Source organism: Chiloscyllium plagiosum, unplaced genomic scaffold (assembly GCF_037043375.1).
Source record: "Chiloscyllium plagiosum isolate Xiang-an unplaced genomic scaffold, Cpla_swu_hap1 HiC_scaffold_30, whole genome shotgun sequence".
NCBI classification, from domain to species: Eukaryota; Metazoa; Chordata; class Chondrichthyes; order Orectolobiformes; family Hemiscylliidae; genus Chiloscyllium; species Chiloscyllium plagiosum.
Window position 1 is genome coordinate 53,950,187 of NW_028270168.1, and position 16,102 is coordinate 53,966,288.

The window sequence follows — 16,102 nt, forward strand, 5'->3', positions numbered from 1 at the left end:
GAATGGTAGGGCCTTAAGGAGTGTAGTGGAACAGAGGGATGTTGGAGTTCACGTGTACAGTTCTCTGAAAGTGGAGTCACAGGTAGACAGTGCAGTGAAGAAAGCTTTTGAAGAAGGCTTTCATCAGTCAGGGCATTGAGTATAGTAATTGGGAAGTTATGTTGCAGTTGTACAGGACATTGTGAAGCCGTACTTGGAGTATTGTATTCAGTTTTGGTCACCTTGCTATAGGAAGGATGTTATTAAGCTGGGAAAGGTGCAGAAGAAATTTACAAGGATGTTGCCAGGACTCAATGGACTGAGATCTCAGGAGAAGTTGGACAAGCTAAGACTTTTTTCTTTTGAGCGTAAGAGACTGAGATGGGATCTCATGCAAGTCTATAAGATCATGAGAAGCATGGATAGGGTGAATGCACTCAGTCTTTTTCCCAGGGTTGGGGAATCGAGGGAGAGGGCATCAGTTTAAGGTTAGAGGGGAAAGAAAAAGGGAACCTGAGGGACAGCTTTTTACACGGAGGGTGATATGCATATGGAATGAGCTGCCAGCGGATGTGGTTGAGGTGGGTATATTAACAATATTTAAAAGGCATTTGGACAAATACATGGATAGGAATGGTTTAGAAGGATGTGGGCCAAGTGCAGGGAAATGGGGTTAGTGTGGATGGACATTTTGGTCAGCATGGACCAGTTTGGGCCAAAGGGCCTATCTCCCTGCTGTAGGAATCTATGACTTTGTATAGACTGTAGGTTAAAAAGGCATTTGGCTCACTTGCCTTCATTGCTCAGTCCTTTGAGGATAGGTTAGAAAGTCACAGAGTCCTACAGCACAGAGACAGGCCCTTTGGCCCAAACTGCTCCCTGCCAACCAAAATATTCATTTTTAAGGTGAGAGGAGAGAGATTTTAAAAAGACATAAGAGGCAATTTTTTACACAGAACCTGGTTCACGTGTGGAATGAACTTCTCGAAGTGGTGGATGTGTATACAATTACAATGTTTAAAAGACATTTGGATGGATAGATGAATAGGAAAGGTTCAGAGGGATATGGTTCGGGAGCAGGCAGGTGGTTCTAGTTTAGTTTGGGATTATGTTCAGCATGGACTGGCTGCACAGAAGGGTGTTGTATGACTCTATAACTCTATGACTCTATGAGTAACCATTACCCACAGGATTTCTCCTATCAGGCAATATAAATGTTATTTTGTCTTCACTTTGTTATTTCTTGCAAATTCTACTGCTGAGTGCAAGATGAAAAGCTTCATCAAAATGTGTCTTTATCACTTATTACTTCTACTTGGCTAGGATGGTTGACCCCAATGAGGCCATGACTTAATAGACTACCCTTGTGTTGTTGAACCGTACAAGATGATCCTGATTTCTCAGTTTGATTTCTCAACTGAGGCAATGGCAATGTGAAGATGCGATAACAGCCCTCACTCTAGACTGCTGATGAGAAAAAACACACAAGGTTCTTGTGTCAATTACTATCTTGTTCACATTTGATGCTGTGTTTGTGTTTGTTTCTGCTGTCTCCATAGTTTGCAGTCACTTACAGTACAATGAGAGATGTCAAAATTAACCAGTTGAAGTAGGTATTTGAAGGATACAGGTTGTTCTGCTATAACGCGTATTTCATTGACGCAAATTCACCGTAACGTGACTGACAAATTAGGAGCATTGTTTCTAAAGCACAAACTTTTAAAATGTGTGTTGGCTGTAACACGATTACATTGCCAACACTTTAAGCTCTGTTTCTAAAAATAAGATTTTTCTATAACACACGGTTGTACAAGATTGCAACCATTGCATTGTAAAAGAACTACCTATATTTGGCAATGTAGAATGACTCCAGTAAGGTTAGCAACTTCAGGCAAGGAGGATAGAATCCAGACTTGCTAATCACAATGCAGAAAATGTCCAGTTTCATTCAATGTTGTAATTGACTATGATGTGTTGTCTGCAGGGAATTCTAGGTTCTGGTTTTGCGCTCAAAGTGCAAGAACAACATCGACAGAAACACTTTGAGAAAAGAAGAACCCCTGCTGCCAATCTCATTCAGGTAAGTGAAGAATTGCACACTCTGTCAGCATCATGTGAGAGCACATTACAATCACAGCAAATACTTAAATGGTCAGGCAGTGCCATCATATTTTGTTACCCAAGACTCAATGCTAAAGAATAAACACAAGTTTTGGGTGGGTTTTGATGTAGTGCAAGAAGAGCAATCTGGCAATCCCAGTGAAGGAGAAGCTTTAATCTGCTAAACCCCAAACGTCTTCTGGAATCTATAACAGCTCAGCAGAAATAGTAAGAGACAGTAAGGACTGCAGATGCTGTAAGTTAGTGTCAATAGATGTGAAGCTGGAAGAGTACTGGAGGTCAGACTGCACCCAAGGAGCAGGAAAGTCAATGTTTTGGGTGGAAACCCCTCAGGAGGAGGAGGGGAGCCCAGAAGTAAATCGAGAGAGTGGGGTGGGGCTGGGGTGAAGGGTAGGTGGGATGGTGATAGGTGGATGCAGATAGGAGGTTATTGTGATTGGTCAGTGGGAAGGGTGGAGTGGAACAGATGAGTAGGAAGATAGACAAGTTAGAATAGGTCAGGGAGGTGAGGAGGAGCGGTGAGGCTAGACCAGATCCGACAGAGATTCACCTGCATGTCATTTAACCTCATCAATTGCATCTATTGCTCCTGATGATGGTCTCCTCTATATCAGAAGCCAAACGCTGATTCAAGGACCAGTTTGCAGGCACCTGTGCTCTGCACGCATTAACCAACCTGACCTTCCAGTTGCCATCCATTTTAATTCGCCCTCCCACTCCCCTGACCATGTCCATCCTTGGTCTCCTGCACTGTTAGAGTAAGGACAAATGGAAGCAGGAGGAACAATGCCCTATATTTCGCCTGGGGAGCTTACAGCCAATGGCCTCATCTCAAATAGACGCACACAAACACACGCATGCACACAGATACACACTCACACTCTCTGACACACACACACACACAAAGAAAATCTCTGTGACAGCCATAGCAAGTTGAAAGTTTCTATTTCATCCAATATGGCATGAATACAAGTAATGAAAAATTGTTGCATCCGCTGTTTAAATTTAGTTAGATTTTGCCAAATATAACTATTGCTGTCCAGCTGAAATGCTTTACATTCTTGAAATCCTGAGATGAAGGGTCAAAGCTTATATCACAGTAAATACAAAGAGTGAGAAGAATAGCAAGACTACAGTACAAATCAGGAGCCTTACATGTCTGTAAAACACAAGGGATAAGACACTGAGGGAATATAACTTTAAGAACTTACTGAAGTCATTGTGCTTCTTGAGTCTGCATCATCATTCAGCTGGATTATGCCTGAACTTAACTTCACCAACCTAACTTTGTTCCATAATTCTTTGATACTTTACCAAATAAAACTTTATTTATTTCACTTTGAAGCTCCATTTGTCTCCAGATCCCCAACCATTTGAAGGAAAGAGTTTCTTATTTTTACTCCTGTATGTGTAAAAGTGCATTTTATTCTCATGCTAAATAATCCAATTCAAGTTTTAGATCATATCCCTTTGCTCTTAATTCCTTCACTATAGAAACATATTTCTCTATCTGGCCTATCAAATCCCTTTAATATTTGAAACAGGGACTGATCAAGAATCTGAAATCATGTTTGATTTTGCTAGTGAGGATCTCATGAAAGAAGATATGTCTTCCTTCTTTTAGGTGCAGTATGTTGTCGGAGAGCTTGGTTGCTAAGAGCCAGGCATCACAGGGCTCCCAACAGATTGTTCCCATATAGTTGCTCCTGAACATATGCAGCGCTGAAAATGTGTTGCTGGAAAAGCGCAGCAGGTCAGGCAGCATCCAAGGAACAGGAGAATCGACGTTTCGGGCAAAAGCCCTTCTTCAGGGTCTGGATGTAAGTTTGCTCACTGAGCTGGAAGGTTTGTTTTCAGACATTTCATCGCCATACTAAGTAACATCATCAGTGAGCCTCTGGTGAAGCACTGGTGTTAGTGACCTGCTTTCTATTTATGCGTTTAGGTTTCCTTGGGTTAATGATGTCAGTTCCAGTTGAAATGCCATGCTTCTAGGAATTCTCATACATGTCTCTGTTTTGCTTGACCTAGGATGGATGTGTTGCCCCAGTCGAAGTGGTGTCCTTCCTCATCTGTATGTAAGGATACTAGTGAGAGTGGGTCATGTCTTTTTGTGGCTAGTTGATGTTCACCACTTCAACTGGGACAACACGTCCATCCTAGGACAGGCCAAACAGTGACACACACGAGAATTCCTAGAGGCATGGCATTTCAACTGGAACTCTATCAACAAACACATTGACTTGGACCCCATTTACCACCCTCTGAGAAAAAAAACAGGAATGACATCACCACAGCAAATGACATCACCTACACAAGGAAACCGACACACATAAATAGACAGCAAGTCACTAATGGGAAGAAAGTGAGGACTGCAGATGCTGGAGATCAGAGCTGAAAATGTGTTGCTGGAAAAGCGCAGCAGGTCAGGCAGCATCCAGGGAACAGGAGAATCGACGTTTTGGGCATAAGCCCTTCTTCAGGAACCATTCCTGAAGAAGGGCTTATGCCCGAAACGTCGATTCTCCTATTCCCTGGATGCTGCCTGACCTGCTGCGCTTTTCCAGCAACACATTTTCAGCAAGTCACTAATACCAGTGCTTTACCGGAGGCTCACTGATGATATTACCGAGGATGGTGACAAAATGTCTGAAAACGAATCTTCCAGCTCAGTGAGCAAACTTGCATCCATTTCACCTTCATTTTCAAGTAATTTGTGAACTCGATGACTTCAAGTTTTTCTATCTCCCAGTTAGTTAAGTGTTCATTTGTTGAATAGTTCAAAAGTGTGTTCCTTTCTTTGTAGCCTCTCTGTCTTTACTTCTGTCCCTGCATCCTCTCCCACCAACCTGATAGAACTTCCCTCTTTCTTTCACATCTTTGCAGCTTCACTCACTCACCAACCCCTGTGCAGCTTCCCTCTCATGCAATCCTCCCTGGTCGTGCAGTCTCCCTGTCTTTCCACAGTTCCCTTACAGCTCCACCTACCTCCCAGTCTCTCCCTCACAGCCCCTCAATCCACCAACAATCCACAGGCTGATTATCTTCCCTGCTGTTCCCTTTCAGCAACATCCTGTTTCCCCCATTTGCCTTGCAGACGCCATCTCCTTTATCCCCTTGCAACCTTCCTGTGGGCCTGATATTTCCATGCAGCCATCCTTTCTCCCATTCCATCTGCCTTGGAGCTTCCCTGTCTTCCCCAGTCCCCAATTACAGATCCCACCTCCCCACCATCCCCTTTGCAGCTTCCTGTAAGCACCTTCCAGTGTCCTCAAATCCTGGAGACAAGCAAGCGCCTTGCAAAATATGTCTTCCCCTCCAGTGGCTAGCTACCACCACCCCTGGCCTCCCCCCATCACTGCATCTCAGCCTCAGAATTTCAAAGTGCAGAGTGATCTCTGCTTTCTAGTCAATAGTAACAAAAGGTTATTATACAGGCACTGCACATTATCAAGGCGTATCATGGTGGCTCAGTGGTTAGCACTGCTGCCTCAGAACACCAGAAGCCCAGTTCAATTCCACCCTCAGGTGACTGTGTGGAATTTGCACATTCTCCCCGTGTCTGTGTGGGTTTCCTCAGGGTGCCCTGGTTTCCTCCCACAATCCAAAGATGTGCAAGTTAGGTCAATTGTCCATGTTAAATTACCCATAGTGTCCAGGGATGTGTAGGTAAGGTGAGTTAGCCATAGGAGATGCAAGGTCTATGGAGATGGGGTGGGTCTGGGTGGAATGCTCTTCGGAATATCGGTGTGGACTCGATGGGTCAAATGGCTTGCTTTCACACTGTAAGAATTCTAATTCTGTAAGACTGATAGCTTTTTGTAAGAGAATTGTATTTAAAAGTAAGGTTGTTAGGCTGCAGTTGTACAGGGCATTGGTGACTCCACATATCAATTGCTATATGTATTTTTTTGCTTCGATGTTTAAACATAATGAAGGTGATTAGGAGGAGATTTACTAGATCAATGCCGAGATTGAGCAGGTTCTCTTATCAATTGATTTATTGTCCTGTGTACTAAAGTACAGTGAAAAGCTTTGTTTATGAGCAGTATATGCAGACAGATTGTATTAAGCGAGGGTGTACAGAGTAAAAAGACTTAGACAGAGACATCCAGGTTACATTGCACAGGGTGTGCGCTAGGCCAGATCAATGTTAGCAGGATCAGCATTATTTGAGACTCGAGAGTGCATTCATCAGTCTAATAATGGTCGGGAAGAAGCTATTCCTGAACCTGCTAGTGCGTGTGTTCAGGATTCTGTGTCTTCTACCTGACGGAAGAGGTTGTAAAGATTATTACTGAGGTGCAATCTGTCTTTGATGATGTTGGCAGCCTTTCCGCAGCAGGTAGCTGGAAGGTTGGCTTCCATGATGGTCTGGGCTGTGCACACCACCTTCTGTAGTTTCTTATGGTCCTTCCCATACCAGGCCAGTATGCACTCGCACAGTATGCTTTCAATAGTGCATCTGTAAAAATTGGTGAGGGTCCTTATCGATACGTTTATGAGAAAAGTTTGGACAGGGTGGATATAAATCCACTAGAGTTTCAAAGAGTGAGGAGTGATTTGTTTGAACTGTATAAGATCCTGAATAGTCTTAAAGACGTGGTTTGAAAAAGATGTTTTCTCTTGTGGGTGATTTCTAAAATTAGGGGTTGCCCTTTTGGGACAGAGATGAGGAGAATTATTTTGTCTTAGAGGATTCTGTGACTTTGCCTCAGAAGGCGGTAGGGGCAGGGTAGTTGAATGTTTTATAGGTGCAGGTAAATAGACCATAGAATATGGCGTAGAAGATAATTGGGAATGGATGGGAATGTGGAAGTCAAAAGGTGAAAACATCAGCCCTTCTTATTGAATGTTGGACCAGGCTCAAGAGACTGAATGTCCTACCCCTGCTCCTAATTCCTGTGTTCATATGATTTTCATCCAACCACCAGTCTCTAGCAGACACTTAGCCCAGAGACTCCCTTATGACTAGCACCTACCCTGCCTATTGCTGCTCCATTCACAGATTGTATCTTTCCCATGTTCATTGCTAATAGCCTGACTAAGTAAGAGCAGGAGAGAGCCAGTTTCTGTTTGGAGGAGCAGTCTTCACCATTGTGTCACATTTAGAGTAACACAGTGGCTCAGTGGTTAGCGCTGCTACCTCACAGTGCAAGGGACCAAGGTTTGATTCCAGCCTCAGTGTGTGTGGAGTTTGCACATTCTCCCTGTGTTTGCATGGGTTTCCTCCAGCTGCTCCAGTTTCTTCCCACAGTCCAAAGATGTGCAGGTTAGGTGAATTGGCCATGCTGAATTGCCCATGGTGTTCTAGGATGTGTAGGCTCGGGGCATTAGTCAGGGGAAATGTAGAGTAATAGGGTAGTGGAATAGGTCTGGGTGGGATACTCTTCGGAGGGTCGGTATGGACTTGTTGGACCAAATAGCCTGTTTCTACACTGTAGGGATTCTATGATGATTTCAGATTTGCAAGGAATAATTTGTGAGGAAACTAGGTTGTGCCACCTGACAAGAACCTAAGAAGCTGCTCGTTGCCGAGGTGGGCTGGGCAGAAAATCTCCCGAAGGGTTCCAGCATTGTGTACAAAAATTAAAATAGAAGAATGAAACAGATAACAGTAACTCACCAGGCTCTTCCAACAGAACCTCCCAAATTATTACCATCTAGAAGAACAAGGGCATTACCACCACCTGAAAGCTGCTTTCCAGGTCGCACATCATCCTGACTTGGAACTACATCACGCCTGCTCCCAGGCAATCCGGGATGGGCAAAAAATCCCAGACAGCAACACTCGTATCCCAAAGTTCTCATGGATAAATCACAGAAAGCTAGCAATCCAATTTACTAGATAGTAGGAAAGGGGAATGTTAGGCTTTGTTTCAACAGGATTGAAGTACAAAAGTAGAGGGAGGGGTTCTTGCTAAAACTATACAAGGCACTTGTTCAGTTTTTCAACCCTCAGCAAAGGAAAGATATATTGGCATTGGAGGAGGCTAGAGTAGGTTCTTCAGATTGACACCAGATATGGAGTGATTTTCTAATGTGGAGAGATTGAGTGAATTGGAAGTTTAGGAGAATGAGAGGTCTTATTGAAGCCAATGAGATTCTTAAAGGACTTGAGAAAGCATTTTTCCAATTGTGGAAAAGTCTGGGACAAGAGAGCATAATCTCGTAGAGAGTCATCCAGTTAAGACAGAAATGAGGAGGTTTTTTTTCACACAAGGTGGTGAATCTATGGAATCCTTTACCACAAAGTACTATTGAGGCTGGGTCGTTAAATATATTGTGGCTGAAGTAGACAGATTTTTGTTTATAAATAAGGGAGTTAAGAGTTGTGAGGATAAGGTCGGACGGTGGAGTTGAGGATTAGCAGAATAGCCATGATCTCAATGAATGACAGAGCAGACTTGATGGGCTGAGTGGTACATATCTGCTTTTGCACTTAGAGTCATAGAGATGTACAACATGGAAACAGACCCTTCGGTCCAACTCGTCCATGCCTACCAGATATCCTTACCTAATCTAGTCCCATTTGCCAGCACTTGGCCCGTATTTCCCTAAACACTTCCTATTCATATACCCATCTAGATGCCTTTTAAATGTTGCAATTGTACCAGCCTCTACCACTTTCTCTGGCTGTCCACTACACCTCATTCAATACATGCACCATCCTCTGCATGAAAAATGTTGCCCCTTCGATGCCTTTTAAATTTTCCCCCTCTCAACCTTAATCTGTGCCATCTAGTTCTGGACTCCCACACCTCAGGGAAAATACCTTGTCTATTTACCTATCTATGCCTCTCATGATTTTATAGACCTCCATAAGGTCACCCCTCAGTCTCCGACGCTCCAGGGAAAGCAGCCCCAGCCTATTCAGCCTCTACCTGTAGCTCAAATCCTCCAGCCCTGGCAACGTCCTGTAAATCTTTTCTGAACCCTTTCAAGTTTCACAACATTGTTCCGATAGGAGAGAGAGCAGAATTGCACAATATATTCCAAAAGTGGCATAACCAATGTCCTAGACAGCCACAACATGACCTCCCAACTCCTGTACTCAATGCTCTGACCAATAAAGGAAAGCATACCAAATGCCTTCTTCACTATCCTATCTACCTGTGACTCCACATTCAAGGAACTCTGAACCTGCACTCCAAGGTCTCTTTGTTCAGCAACACTCCCTCGGACCTTACCATTAAGTGTATAAGTTCTGCCCTGATTTGTCTTTCCAAAATGCAGCACCTCACATTTATCTAATTAAACTCCATTTGCCACTCCTCAGCCCATTGGCCTATCTGATCAAGGTCTCATTGTACTCTGAAGTAACCTTCTTTGCTGTCCACTGTACCTCCAATTTTGGTGTCGTCTGCAAACCTACTAACTATACCTCTTTTATTCACATCATTGGTTAGGCCACTGTTGGAATATTGCGTGCAATTCTGGTCTCCTTCCTATCTGTAAGATGTTGTTAAACCTGAAAGGGTTAGAAAAGATTTACAAAGATGTTGCCAGGGTTGGAGGATTCCTGCTTTTGGGGGAGGCTGAACAGGCTGGGCCTGTTTTCCCTGGAGCATCAGAGGCTAAGGGGTGACCTTATAGTGGTTTACAAAATTATGATGGGCATGGATAGGGTAAATAGGCAAAGTCTTTTCCCTGGGTTCGGGGAGTCCAGAACTAGAGGGCATAGGTTTAGGGCGAGTGGGGAAAGATATAAAAGAGACCTACAGGGCAACTGTTTCACACAGAGGGTAATAGGTGTATGGAATGAGCTGCCAGAGGATGTGGTGGAGGCTGGTACAATTGCAACATTTGAGAGCCATCTGGATGGATATCTGAATAGGAAGGGTTTGGAGGGATATGGGCTGCGTGCTGGCAGGTGGGATTAGATTGGGTTGGGATATCTGGTCGGCATGGACAGGTTGGACCGAAGGTTCTGTTTCCATGCTGTACATCACTATGACTCTATAAATGACGAAAAGCAATGAAACCAACACCGATCCTTGTGTCACTCCACTGGTCACATGCCTCCAGTCTGAAAAGCAACCCTCCATCACCACCCTCTGTCTTCTACCTTCGAGCCAGTTCTCTATCCAATGAGATCTAAATTTGCTAATCAGTCTACCATGAGGAACCTTGTCAAATGCCTTACTGAAGTCCATATTGATCATGTCCACTGCTCTGTCCTCATCAATTCTGTTACTTCTTCAAAAAACTGAATTAGTTCGTGAGACATGATTTCCCATTCACAAAGCCATGTTGACTATCCCGAGTCAATCCTCGCCTTTCCAAATACATGTAAATCCTGTCCCTCAGGATTCCCTCCAACAACTTGCCCACCACCAGTGTCAAGTTGACCGGTCTATAATTCCTTTGCTTTTCCTTACCACCTTTCTTAGATAGTGGCATCACGTTAGCCAACCTCCAGTCTTCCAGCACCTCACCTGTGACTATCCATGATACAGATATCTCAGCAAGAGTCCAAGCAATCACTTTCCTAGCTTCCCACAGAGTTCTAGAGTACACCTGATCAGGTCATAGGCATTTATCCACTTTTATGCATTTCAAGACATCCAGCACCTTCTACTCTGTAATATGAACATTTTTCAAGATGTCACCATCTATTTCCCCACATTTTATATCTGCCATGTCCTTCTCCACAGTAAACACTGATGCAATATACTCATTTCATATCTCACCCATGTCCTGTGGTTCCACACATAGGCTGCTTTGCTGATCTCTGAGGGACCCTATTCTCTCCCTAGTTACCCTTTTGTCCTTAATATATTTGTAAAATCTTCATAACAAAAAACACAGAGACACTATAAAATCCTGGGTTCCTCTGCACCTTAACAATCCTTTGTTTTAACATGAGCTTTAGTGCAATATTTAACTGAAAGGAAATGTGGTTAATTTAATTTTCGATATTGAACAGATATCTTGACAAGTGTGCAGAGATTGAGAGAAATAGTAGAGAAATAAGAGTTGGATATGATTCGTGTCTATGTGATCGTTCATACCATTGTTTTGAATGACATTACCAAGAAATGACATGTGGCAAAGATAGTGGCTAAGGACAGTTTTTGGAAGATTTCAGAAAAAATGGTGCCTGAACTGAAATAGAAGCAATTGTTGGAGATGTTCTAACTACAGTCATATTGGCAAGAGTGGAATCAAGCAAGGACAATCTCATTGGCATACAGAATAATGGAAAGGAAATTAAAGTTGGATGGCTTGGTCACCCATGTTTAGTGAAGATTATGAGATTGGCTAAATTTGTTGACTCTGTGGAATAGACTCCCTAAACATTTAGCGAATATTGGTTCACTCCTTCACTGTTCCAAGAAATGTATATAGGTAAGTTGCTCTTTAAGTATGATGTCAGGAATAATGGACTGTCATACTTTCCTGAAATTTAGTGTGACATCTCAGGAAATCAAAAGGAAATGCCAGTGTTTTTCTGAATTGGCCTCAGTTTTTCTTCTCAAATTTCTTTCCTTCCCAAAGAATTCAGGGTTCAGAGGTAGGTCAACAGGTGTACATTGTGTGATCTGGCAAACTTTATAGGACCCAATGAGTTTTCCCATCTTTTTGCTTATATGCTGTCCTGTCGATCTTGAATTCTTTGCCACTGTGTGGACAAATTTTGATCAATGCTTATTCAGGATTCACTCACAACAAAATCAGAGAATTCTCATAGACTGATTCTGCATGAGGGTCACCTGACAAAATGCTATCATGACAAGCAGTCACCATATTCAGGATACCGCTGGCAATAGAATTGGCTGAAGCTGCAAAAGAGCCATACATGCATTTGTATTTTAAATAGTAACCAAATTTATAATTAAGTAATAGGATTGGACAATCAATTAAATTATCTAGATTAGAGTGTTGCTGGAAAAGCACTGCAGGTAAGGCAGCATCCGAGGAGCAGGAAAATCGACGTTTCGGGTAAAAGCCCTTCATCAGGGCTCAAAGTTTCCTTGATTTTTTAATCAAGCAGTTGATTTTCAGTTGCTGTCAGAGGTGAGATTGGTGTAAGTTTTGAAAAGAATGCTGGTGTGTCAGTGCCCTGAGACTTTTGGGGATGCTTTAATTTTCAAAGCCCAGGTGACTGGGGAAGCCAGTGTCCTGCTTTTTCTCTGTTAAATTCCTTGAGGAGCTCATTCACCGTTTGGGACTTGGAGAGTGCAAGAAGGCAATTTTGAAATCAGATCAGCAAACCCAAACAGTTGTGTGCATGACAGTGTTGATGCTGAAGAGTTGTTTTTAATGTACAAGTTTATTAGAATCAAAGAATCACAGAGGGTTTGCAGCATATTAAGAAGGTCGTTGGCCATTCTATCTATGCCAATCATCAAGCAGCTATCTACTCTAATCTTATTTTTCAGTACTTGGCTTGAGTCCTTTGTGCTATGATGTTTAAAGTGTGCATCTAAATTATTCTTCAATGTTTTGAAGGTCCCAACAACAACCACCCTTTTGCCAGTAAGTTGCATATTCCTCTGGTTGGAAACATTCTTTTCTTCGTATCCCCTCTAAACCTCTTGTTTCTCACCTTTAAATTGTGCCTCTTAGTTATTGACCCTTGTAGTACAAGTAAAGGTGTCTCAATGTTTGATCTGTCTACGACACTCAGCCTTCTATGCTTTAATGAAAACAACCTCATCGTATTCTGTAAAATTGTGGCTACTACAAATTTACTTTAACATTTCTAAATGACTCTCCTTTAGAACTGTGAAGAATCATCATATTGAACTTGAAATACTAACTCTGCTACAACACAAGAACTCTACAAAGCCCTAAAAGATGAAAACCTTACTTGTTTCGTTAAACAACCTTGGTGTGAAATAGTTTAAAGTGTAATTGAAATTACATAGTGGTATAAAAATATACAAAGAACAATTAATTGACAGAGAAACATTGGACATGACATAGGAAGAATTCTGTGCTTTTCATCAATCAATTCCATGAAATCTTTAACATGTACTGGACAAAAATCTTAACATTCATCTGAAGCATAAAACTCTGACAAAGTTGCACTCTCAGTACTGAGTACCCGCTATTGTTCTGGAGGAAAGCAGATCCTGATGAAAAAAAATGTGGAGAAAAACAAGTGAAATTGCAGTGAATATTAGTGTTACTAGTAATAATGCAAGATGTATCCTCAGGTATCCATTTCATCAAATCTTAGAGCTTGATAGATGCAAAGGCTCTTCTTTATTCATGACCTTAATTTTGCCCATTACAGAGAGGCTCGCCTTTATGATGAAAATGACAAGAGTGCCCTGAAATAACAAGTTTCACCCCAGAACAAAGCATTCTCATTTTTGTGGGGATGGGGGAGTCAGGCCGGATTTGTGCCACCATGCTTTGCAGAGGCAGCTGGGCATTGAAATCTTCAACTGCATCCACTGGAGTGAGATTTTAATGTTCCTTTCGCCTGGAAGTCTGTGCATACAAAGTACACTTGCTGAGAACTGATTTGAACTTCATGGATTAATTTGAATGCCATTGGACATATTAGGTTCTTGTCAAGAACATCTTTTTGAATTGGGATCATACTCTCTTTTTGGGAGTCTTCGGTATTCATGGTGTGCCAGGTAGTCTTTGAGATTGTTGACAATAGAGAAGATTGTTCTGAAAAAGTGAATAAACCCTTTGCAACTGTCAAAGAAGTGCCATACATGTCAAGAAAGTACAGTTTGTAATATTGAACTTTAAATAAAAGGACTTTTTTGATAGATACATGGTTACTTGAAGGTACAAGGTAAGAAATAGTAGAAACTATGGTTTGGCAGTAAGTTAATAAAGGGGTATTGAGGGGCAATGGGGAATGTTTGGAGGCATATAGGGAACATAAGGAGCCATATGGGGTATGCAGAATATATACAGTGGCACAAATGAGTATCGGGGCATATGAAGGAGTTGAGAGGGTTGTAAGGGGTTGAGGAATTTTGTTTTAGTATATCATGGGTTGCTGTCTAGGATTTATTGTCCATGGATGTAGGTTTGCTCGCTGAGCTGGAAGGTTTGTTGTCAGATGTTTTGTCATCATATTAGGTAACATCATCAGTGAGCCTCCGGATGAAGCACTGGTGGCGTGGCCCACTTTCTATTTATATGTTTAGGCTTTCTTGGGTTAGTGATGTCATTTCCCGTGATGATGTCATTTCTGGTTCTTTTTCTCAATGGGTGGGTAAATGAGATCCAAGTCAATGTGTTTGTTGATAGAGTTCCGGTTGGAATGCCATGCTTCAAGGAATTCTCGTGTGTGTCTCTGTTAGCCATGGCCTAGGATGGATGTGTTGTCATAGTCGAAGTGGTGTCCTTCCAAATCTATGTGTAAGGATACTAATGAGAGTGTGTCATATCTTTTTGTGGCTAATTGATGTTCATGTATCCTGGTGGCTAGTTTTCTGCCTGTTTGTCCGATGTAGTGTTTATTACAGTTCTTGCAAGGTATTTATTGTCCATCCTTTAAGCAGTTGGGTGGTGAGTTGCTTTCTTGAACTGATGCAGTCCTTGAGCTGAAGATGCTGTTAAGAAGGGCATTCTACGATTTTGAACCAGTCAGGATGATGTGCAGCCTGGAGGGGAACTTTAAGGTGGTGGTGTTCCTGTGTGTCTGCTGCCCTTGTGTTTTTTAGATGTAGTGTTTGGAAGGTGTTATTTGAGGAGCCTGGGTGAGTTGCTGGTATATAGAGTCATAGGGTCCTACAGCATGGAGATAGGCCCTTCAGCCCAAACTGGTTCATGCTGACCAAAATGTCCATCAACGCTAACCCCATTTCCCTGCACTTGGCCCATATCCTTCTCAACCTTTCTTATCCACATATTTGTCCAAATCCCTTTTAAATGTTGTTAATATACCCATCTCAACCACTTCCCCTGGCAGCTCATTCCATATATGTATCACCTCAGGTTCCCTTTTGTTCTTTTCCTCTAACCTTAAACTGATGCTTTCTAGTCCTCGATTCTCCAACCCTGGGAAAAAGACTAAGTGCATTCACTCTGTCCATGACTCACATGATGTTATGCACTTCTATAACCACCACCCTCCCCAAGCCTCCGACACTCTAAAGAAAAAAATCCGAGCTTGTCCAACCTCTCTCTACAACTCAGACCGTTGAGTCCGGCAACATCCTTGTTAATCTGCACTCTTTCCAGTTTAATGACATCCTCCTGTAGCAAGGTGACCAAAACTGAACACAATACTCCCAAGTGTGGTCTCACCAACATCCTGTACAACTGCAACATAACTTCCCAACTTCTATACTCAGTGCCCTGACTGATGGAGGCCTGTGTGCCAAAAGCCTTCTTCACTGCCTTGTCTCCCTATGACTTCATTCTCAGAGAACTCTGCACCTGAACTCCAAAGTCCCTCACTTCCACTGCACTCTTTTACGCCCTGCCATTCACCATGAAGCTCCTCTGTTGATTTGACTTTCCAAGATGCAAGACCTCTCACTTATCTACATTAAACTCTTTTTGCCATTTCTCGGCCCACTTCCCCAGCTGATCAAGATCCTGCTGCAATTTCTGGTAACCTTCCTCACTGTCCACGATACTGCCTATTTTAATGTCATTTGCAAGCTTACTAATCATGCCTTATATATTCTTAACCAAATCATTGATATAAATAACAAACAGCAATGGGCCCAGCATCAACGCCTGAGGTGCACCACCAGTCACAAGCCTCCAGTCTGACAAAGATTCTTCCACTATTACTCTCTGCTTCCTACCATCAAGCCAATTTGCCAGCTCCCCCTGGATTCCATGCGATCTAACCTTCCAGAGCAGCCTACCATGTAGAACCTTATCAAAGGCCTTACTGAAATCTACATCGACTACGTCTACAGCCCTGCCCTCATCAACCTTCCTGGTCACTTTGTCAAAGACCTCTAACAAATTTGTGAGGCATGCTCTCCCATGCACAAAGCCATGCTGATTATTCCTAACCCTGTCTTTTCAAATGTATGTATATCTTATCAGAATCTTCTCAAGT

General features: G+C 42.5%; 1 protein-coding gene across 1 annotated transcript in view; it reads left to right on the plus strand.

Moving 5' to 3' along the window:
- kcnq4 (potassium voltage-gated channel, KQT-like subfamily, member 4) overlaps positions 1-16,102 on the plus strand; it is a 789,375-nt gene that overhangs the window by 645,473 nt on the left and 127,800 nt on the right. The window contains exon 7 of the mRNA XM_043717965.2: positions 1,964-2,059. Coding sequence (XP_043573900.1) covers positions 1,964-2,059 — 96 coding nt within the window. The remainder of the gene's footprint in view (positions 1-1,963; positions 2,060-16,102) is intronic.